This window comes from Adelges cooleyi, unplaced genomic scaffold, assembly GCF_023614345.1.
Source record: "Adelges cooleyi isolate 19-005CV unplaced genomic scaffold, UGA_ACOO_1.1 ACOO_flye_CR_arks_rails_tigmint_CR_PRNA_23, whole genome shotgun sequence".
Classification (NCBI taxonomy): domain Eukaryota; kingdom Metazoa; phylum Arthropoda; class Insecta; order Hemiptera; family Adelgidae; genus Adelges; species Adelges cooleyi.
This window is the reverse complement of record NW_026095893.1, coordinates 6,685,830-6,695,217: the sequence shown is the minus strand read 5'-3', so window position 1 is coordinate 6,695,217 and position 9,388 is coordinate 6,685,830. Positions and strand designations below refer to the sequence as shown.

Below are 9,388 nucleotides of genomic sequence, written 5' to 3'. Positions count from 1 at the left end.
ATGTATGTGCAACGCGCGCTATGTGAAATGTATAGTAGTGGTTTTTGTAATGTTTGGCAGAAATAACAGTAATGTTGGAGATTTTGGCAAATCACAGGTCCACGTCGCCGTCTTCGGGATGCGTGACGCTGATGTGTATGGCGCTGTACGGCAGCATACCGGTGATGGTCATCCGCCTGCGGCGTCCGGCGGCGGCGGCGGCGGCACACGGACACCCGGCCACCGTATGCTATTTGAAACGGAGCGCGCACTGCTGAAACACGAGCACGGCCACGACGGCGACCAGCACGGCGGCGCCGGACGCGTACGCCAGGCCCAGGTGCACCAGACTGGTAACGTACAGCGTCCGGTTGCACCAGCCGTTGGGCTCGTACAGCGAAGACGGTTCCGAGTCGGGCCAGTACACGGACAGTATCCAGTAGTTGCCCAGGGCGAACCACCCGGCCAGGAACGCGGACAGCGCGACCGACGCTATGCGGGACCCCATGGACGAGACCACGTCCTCGCCGGACCCGAGATCGGGACGCCGGCGCCGGTCGTACCGCAAAGACTTGACCTGCCGGAACAACAGCCAAATCATTTTGATCAGTCCGAATATGCCGCCCACGATCATGTAGATTGGTATGTGCGGTTCACGGGGACAGTCACGCACAAACTGAACACCTGCGAAACAAACAAACAAACAACATAATATCATCATTACCCTGTGTTATATGATGACCACGTCATCAATATAGGTAAATTTATAAAAATAAACATGGGCAGTGTTTCCGACGACTCGAGACTGATTACTAAACAATTAAATTAACTTAATGCTTAGTTGCAAAATGTAAAACAATATAAAAGACAGTTAAATTCAATGATATTTCGTCAGTCGACTTAACCGTAACCACATGTCATTAGTCAAGAGTACTCGGTTGTCGCTGTCCGTCTACAAGGTTTAAGTTCGAGAGTTCGTTCATTTAACACCTAGTAGTCTATCCTCTTTCCTCGTGCACTTGTCTTGCGATTCGTTCGCACAGTGTATGCTTACATTTCCTTAGGTATTCGTGTTTTGCGATTCGTTCGCATCTTGTACCTATCCTTTCTCAATCTCTAATTCTTTTTAATCCAGTGTAAACAACGGCTCTTCGACATCCGCAAAGAACCCGGACAGCAATCCGTTATACTCTAGTGCTCTAACAAGTACCAGTGTTCAACCAGTGTATATACACCCAGAGCATAGAGTATCTCTATCCCCTTTCTTTTTGCCTAACGACACCTGTGTTGATGAGTTGCCGCCCAATCCCTAAATCAAGCGGGAGTTGCGGCGTGGGTTTATAAGAGAGACGTATGAGTTGCGGCCACATAATAATTACCACTTAACATCAGACAATTAGCGTTACCCAGAAGTCACCAACGAGAGGTATAAAGCTGACAGTGTAAATGTAAAATATAAATGATAACTATCTTTCGTCTAAGCTATCATGCAATTATGGAACATCCGTATTTTCTTTTTTCTATTATATACCGGCGTTTTGATGCAGTATTTTATGAATAATTATGAACATTTAGGGTGATTTTAACATACAACGTGACTTTATACACATGACATTGTGGCCTTGCCTGCTATTTCTTTAGTTCATAACCTAATTTCACTACTACTTTCATGAGCAACACTGCTCTTTTTTTGTATTGTTTAACACTTGGCCAGTTTATGAATGAAACATGACCTTTCTGAGTGAGGCATAAAACAGGCTTGGCCGCAATGTAGATACCACGACTTTGATCGGCTGACTTTTTTTGGGGGAGGGGGATCTAAACCTTATTTTTTTTGCTGAGTTCTCTCCTTTCTATCATCCACGTAACTCCCAAGTGAGTATATTTGATAATGATGTTTTATGCTTCATTCAGAAACTGGCCTATTATAACCCCTTTACACACCATCACAACCTATAACTCGTTTAGACTGTTTTATCATTATAAAGCTGAGTTATATTCTACATCTATATTCTCACCCCCCCCCCCCTTCATCTACACCAAAATAATATGCTGTTTCTATTTGGAAGGAATTCGTCATTTTATGGCATACCACATATTTTTTAAATTGAAAAAAATACATGTCCATTTTTCAACTTTGAAGGGGAAACGGTGGCTGTTTTGGAGGTGAGGTTCATCTGTCTCTTCTGAATTTTTATTTAATATAGGTACTTTATATGGAATTCGTAAATACATAAATTTATTATGTTTAAAAATATACATATTAAACCGGGTCCAGGGTAGAAAACTATGTGCGCGCACATGTTCAATGAAATGTTGCCCGGTTTAGGCGAACTTGTGTGCAAGCATGTACGCAAACAATGTTCGCAGTAATTTATTTGTGTTTGCTAAAATTGATTTTACCAACTCGCTTTAAATACCGAACGGTTATCAAAAATTCCTACCCATTGTTATTATGTTTTACAATTAAATCAGTTGTAATTTAAGATTTTGATGTAGCGTACAATTGTGTTGAATGGGGAAAAAAACCATTGGTGTATTGTACAACATGAAGAAAACAAATTTATTATTTATTGTTTATTTGACCAGAACATATAATTAATACTATACCATCATCATAAATCACAAGGAGATTATAGGTAAGATGTAATCACAATTCATAGGAGCCAGCAGGCTACATCATGCTCCATGTTTTATAATACGTTTTAGCCGTTAGGCTTTAAGTAAACTGTAATTTTTTTTCTTTATTTCGCTTTTTTTTACGTGAAGTCTTAGGGTTTAATGTCTGACGTATAGAATGGGGCTATAACATAGGCAATTTTTCAAGAACGTTGCCATTTGTGGTTTTATTAAACTTGCATCATCTAAAAAAGTGCTAGTAAACCGGTAATTAGTCACTTTTTATAGTTTAGTACAAACGGAAAACTCTGTAGAAAACGGCATATTATTACAATCCATTTTTTTACTCCATATGCGATATTAGTCATAATTTATTTAAACGTACTCATTAAATAAATTAATATTTGAAAGAGAAATAGGTCTTCGCATAGAGAAAAACCCAAATCTATTAAACTCAATTCGAATCTTAACTGCAGCCATTAAAGAGTTGAGTACTTCAGTAAAACGATCAAAATAATTACAAATTGCTTAACTTGCTAACTGTACTCAAAAGTAAAAAAAAAACTGCCATTCTCAGCAAGTCTTAGCAAAAAGTAACCGATGACGGGTTGTTTTTTTTATATAAAATCCTAAAAAAAGTAAATTGGCGTAAAATGTAAAAATCTTTTGTCGTAATCTAAATTTAAACATTATAAATAAATTAAAAAACACGTAAATCTATTATGAATACATTATTTGAATAAGGTATAAAATTATCTTAATATTTCCATATAAAGCGTAGGTAGTAAAAATACAATATCAGAGAAAACTAAAAAATGTTTGGACCTTATGTTCTAAAATTGTTCTACAAGGATAAAGCTTATTTTTTTTATAGAGGCATTTCTGTTCTTCTGCATATAATTTTTATCATATAGCACAGTGAAAAGTAAAAACAATTATAATAAGTGAACATCGAGTTAAATCATGAATACCACTGGTTTGGAAGCATAATAAATTTTAATAATGATAAAACCACTTTAAAAGTACAACTCTTGACCATTGCTACGTTCAACAATTAAAAAAATTAAATATTAAATCGACACCTTAATAAAATTGTTTGATAATGTTCATTGCCAGATTTTATTTAGTGCACTAAGTTTACGGTCTATGTCTAAAGACATCATCTTCTTAACCTAACTTAACTGAATTTGTTTTAAAAATATTATAGTTGAAGTCTAATAATTAGTTAATAATTAGAATAATTATTATCAGACCTAAAGTCATAAAATCGTGTCTAGGATAGATTTAATCAACAATAGGTAGCATTAAGTATGTATATTTCAATTTTCCCAACCTATTATTTGGTTAGAACTGTTGTTATTGAATAAGAAAAATAAATTAAATTAAAATCAGTTGTTTTCTGTTTTTTTTTCATTTTGCAAGATGATGGGCGGTCAATAGTAAACTTTTTGTTTAAAATGAGCTCTACTGATTTGTTTTATATAGGTGAGGACGTGAAGGAAGGTAAAAAGACTTTCTAAACTTTTGACCTACTTAAAATAACCGATTGCATATATTTTCGTTACGCATGAATACAGTATAGACATACACACTATGCAAAAAACAGTCCAGTAGAGTTTTTGTCCTGGATTCTCCTGATTGGTATACCTACACATCATTGTTAAATAATACCTTCGGTTTCAACGTCAAAGTCAAAACGCAAAACTAGTTTATATATAGTTAATTTAGTTAAATTTTAGTAGATTTATATTTTATATAATAGTTCTATGTAGTTATATATAAAATAACAGACAATAGTTATATTAGTTAATCTATTAGCGTAACAAAACTAAAATAGATAATCTTCTTATATAATTATGTTATATTGAAAGTTTCTATAGATTTTCGCTACATTGCAACTTAAATGGTAACGCATACATTTCATTAACTTTTTAAATTGAGAATAGTGTGATAAAAATTTTGACTGGTTGATACCTAGTTTTGGATAATTAGTTTTAAAGTTTAAAATTTAGGATGGGAGGAAGGGTGGAAAGAAGAGATATTTTTATCAGTGCGCATTGTTCAACCGCACTTTCCCTCCCGTCCTAACTTTTAAACTCTTATAACTTTAAAAATAGTTGTTCAAAACTATTTATCAACCAGTCAAAATTTTTAGTACATTATTCTCAATTAAAAAAGTTAATTAAATATATACATTACGATTTAAGTTTTAAAAATAGCTATTAAAAAAACTAAATTGTGAAAAATGGAGATCACATTGTATAAAAACATTATGAAAAAAAATGTAATTTCTTATTAAACCTTATGACATATTCAGTGGTTCACGATAAAATGATCACCCTGTATTAAAAAAGATCTACTGTCAAATTTTACGATGGAAAAATTACCCGTCAAGAGGTAAAATTTAAATTATTTTTAAAAAACCTACAAAATAAGAAAAATAAAAAAATACTATTGTTCCAAAAAAATATACCTGGTATACATAAAATCTATTTCCTGTATACCTGACATAAAAAAAAAATCACAATAAGTAAGTATCAACGAGTTCAAATATTACATTTTATAAAAATGATTACTGTATTTGTAACCGTGATTTTAGCTTTTTTGGTTTTTAGTAATAATTATAATTTCGACTACAAAATGTTTGAAAAGTGTAGATATTATGGGGCACACTAGTACTAAATAAAGTCTTATATTTTGACATTTAAAGTTACATCCAAAAACTTACACCTACAGTAAAACGAAATAAAGGCAATTTTTTACTCGTTCTGGGGTAAAGGGTTCATAATATTTGTTATGTGTTTGCAATGTTTTTAATGTGTATAGATAGTATTACACCCTAAGACTCCACCAGTTTGGAAGTAAGTGATTATTTTTCCAAAAGCTGCGACATACCATAATTTTAAATTAAAAAAAGTGTACATTTTGAGGGTGTTTTCTCTGTTTTGAAGGGGAAGAAATACATTTTCTATTTTCTGCGTTATCATTTATAAGTACTTTATTATCTAATAATGTACTATCTATCTATTATTATTATATTAATATCTTTGAGGCGCGATATCTGATCCATAAACTTACTACATAAATCAATCGGTACAGCGGTTTAAGAGGTATCGTGGTTTCAGACACAAAAAAAAACAACACACATTAAAAAACAGTACCTTTTCTCGGCTTCGCATCGAACAATAAGTTTTTATATTTATAAATTTACTACAGTTTAATATCAGTTGGCAAAATTACAGAAATATTAATCTTGTGTCAGAACTATACAATATAAAGTCAATACATTACGGAGTCACCCAACTTAGTTATTCATTGAAATTCCACTGAATTTGATAATTTATTATGATTATGAGACATACTATAGCTTGCACAATTAATATTTATTACTATACGATACCTATAGTGGTATGTAGTAGGTGCATATTATAATACATGGCTTATCTTCTTTGAGGTAATTTATTATACATAATATCGTAGCACCACACTTGATATGCTTTTTTTTTTAAAAAAAAAGCAATTTCATGAAACGCTAACGGAATTATTAAAGTTGAAAATCATATTCAGACTACCCTGTAAGCAGAATTTAGTTGAAATAACGATAATACATTATAATTAACTACGTATAAATCTCATTTTAAATAGAAAAATTATTATGTCAGCTAAATTTAACACGTTAAACAAAATATAAGTATGATGAATTATGAAGTTGCAGAAGCCGAGGAATGTTGATTACACTTTAAACATAATATGATTGAGAAAAAAGGAGAAGTCATTAGTAAAACGTGCTACGTTCAGTGTACATGGTTAACGTGCCTAAGTACATCAGTTTATTTCCAAAATATCAGTAATGCAAGAATCACCATAATAGGAAAATGTTTAACGGTGATGGAAGTTCAATAAATTACATTTCTTTATCAAACCAAAATTCAAGCATGTCCGTTGCTACATATTTTTTTCTATATAAAATTATACAATGAAAATGGTCTGATGTCCATAAATAACAACGTTTTAACATAATTAACATTTTTTTACTGGTGCAGTGGTGTATTTTTAATTCTCTAGGGTATATTTTGTGAAGTATTTTTTTTTTTGTATAATGAAAAATTAAAATAACAAAAAACCAGCACAGTAGGGTGGAGGCATAGTGGGGACGGACCATATTGGAATTGGTGAGGTAACTTGTTTTTTGAAGAATTTGTATAGCTGAAAGTGGTAAGATCACTTTAGTGGTACATAATTAATAAAAGCAAAACAGGATACTTAAAAATTAAACGTGTACCCTAACGGTAATCCCAATGGATCATCGTGACTTAATTATAAGCACTTTAGGACTTTATTACTTATATAACTTCACAGTAAAGAAGTTGTAATACATCAATGTTATACGTAATAAATAAAAATTGTTTTTACTTACCAACAACGAACATGACTAAAGGCACAATTGCCAAAATTGACAAAATAACCGTGACAATCACTGAAAAAAAAAATATCTTGCATTAGATGCTTTAACTGGACAGATGACAAAATTTTGTTTTGGGTGTTGGGTGCAAGCATAAAGTTGACTATTCTAATATGCCATTCAAATCAGTAATGGCTCTATGAATTAATAAATAAGAATAAGTTAGAAAACAAAATTGTGAGTTCATAAAAAAGGTTATAAAAATAATAAACACTGTGCGTTATTTATTTTATTTGTCCGAAACATTCACTACAAATGTTTTGGATTATCTAATGGAAGATAGATGGCAAAAAAAAAGAATAACAATTAATATATTATTCAGACAACACGCAGCTGTCCAAAGGGTTTGACATCGTGGTGGGGTCATAAAAATAGTATACCTATAACCTTTCCATAAGCGGAATTCACGTCATCGCTGTTAAGGCGTAGGTCATTTCAAAAGCAGTGCCCTTTACTAAATTATGATTATTGCCTCTACAGGAGGTAGCCCACTTACAATAATTTCAATTACCAATCTACCGCAGGGCAAACCAATAATCCACACTGGTACCACCAGAACTCATAAATTTTTTTAGAGTTCATTATCATTTTGTTAAATTATTGTTAGACTTTTTTTTCTAACTTTTATACATATTATAGGTTAAAAACGACCACGCAATATAATATATGGCCAAATGCGAACGAACTTTTGGAACACCCACCCGCGGGACTTATTGAAACTTACCCAGCATGACTGTTACGATGAAAAAAATGTTCTCAAATTGTGTTTTTATTTATTTATTTGTTTACCTTTATTTTTTATCATTTTTATAGTATCTTCGGGCATCAAAACAAATTAATACAAATCAGTTTCTTTTGTAAAATAATCTCACTTTTCTGAAAAAATTTTGATTTTTTTTTTGAGTAAAAGAAGGTTATTAAAACCGAGTTTATAATCTAAAATGTTGGTTTTTTCGTGTTGTCCAAAATTTGAGAATACCTCTAAGTTTTTTTCAGAAAGCTGAGAAAATTTTATACAAAATGTGCAAATTTCAAACTGAGTTCTCAATAAAAACGGATAGAAAAAAAAAAGAGGTGAAAATTCATTAAAAAAAAATACGGAAAATTATCGTATTTTTACACTTACTTAACTATAACTTTAAATAATTTAAAAGTTTTATGACTTGTAGTATTTTAAAGACAACTTGTAATAATAAAACAAATGTTGCTTTTTCCTAATTGTTTTTCAAACAACGTTATTAAGTTCTTGTTCACTGATAATTTCTTTTTTCTAATCAGTTTAAGTTTTGACAAATAAGTAGACTCCAAAACAACTGCCACGATAAGGTCTAAAATCCCTATGGTGTAAACTATGTATGTGCCCTACTCACTCAACCCAACCCTAACTCAAAGGATACTGAGGCTTAGGCTTAATTGTCAACATTGTTCTTAATATCAAGATATTAAGAATTAAGTAGATTCGTATACATGAAAAATATAGGATAAAACCATTTGACAACTGTTTAAACATACCTCTACAGTATAATCTAACATATAAAATAGAAATAACTATGATACATGACCGGAAGACAAACGATTTGGTCGGTGTTATTTTTTCCTTTATTTTCTTTTGACAAATCGTTATGAAATTACCGGTGAACGAAAAATCATATATATTTAAAAATCGTTTTATTCCAGCAAACCATTTTTCCATTTCACTGAACAATAAAATGTCATTTTTTCTCAAAAACTGGCCTTCTTTTTAATTGATGTATCACTAGTTGATGCTGTGGCCTTCTTGACTTGCCAACTTTGATGAAATTAAGATCTTGTCCAGAGAATCCCATCATGCGTGGTGAGAGAAGCAATGGAAAAATACTCATCAAATTTCAACCGGGAAAATGAATGCAAAACGATGAAACCGCAGTGATAGATAAATCTTACTGCATTGCATATTGCTTATTTTGGTTATACAAAAACTTGGAAACCATGAGGTCGGACAACAGGGGAATGAAAAAAACATGTTGGAATTATTTTCAGTTTGCTTACAGGCAAATATTTGGAAAGCTTTGTGTTAAAGTTGCCAACAAAAGGTCAAAGTAATTGGACATTTTTTTCGTGTCGTAAAATTGAGGCATGTAGACAAGATTGACGTAGAACAGAAAAAACCCGAATTTGTTAAATGATCCAAATATACGTCATTTCTTCGGTAAATATTTTAAGAATTGAGTATTAGTTTTTAAATTTTACACGCTCACCTCAACACTAGGTATACATTTTTATGTTCCCACTTGATAGCACCATGTGTTGCAAATTTATAGCCATTATAACTATTTATTTTATTACTCT

General features: G+C 32.1%; 1 protein-coding gene across 1 annotated transcript in view; it reads right to left on the bottom strand.

The window, feature by feature from the left end:
* Positions 1-229: 229 nt before the first annotated feature.
* Positions 230-9,388, bottom strand: part of LOC126835863 (uncharacterized) — a 51,939-nt gene continuing 42,780 nt past the window's right edge. Inside the window, exons 5-6 of the mRNA XM_050568709.1 lie at positions 7,016-7,075; positions 230-663 (exon numbers count right to left, since the gene is read on the bottom strand). Coding sequence (XP_050424666.1) covers positions 230-663; positions 7,016-7,075 — 494 coding nt within the window. The remainder of the gene's footprint in view (positions 664-7,015; positions 7,076-9,388) is intronic.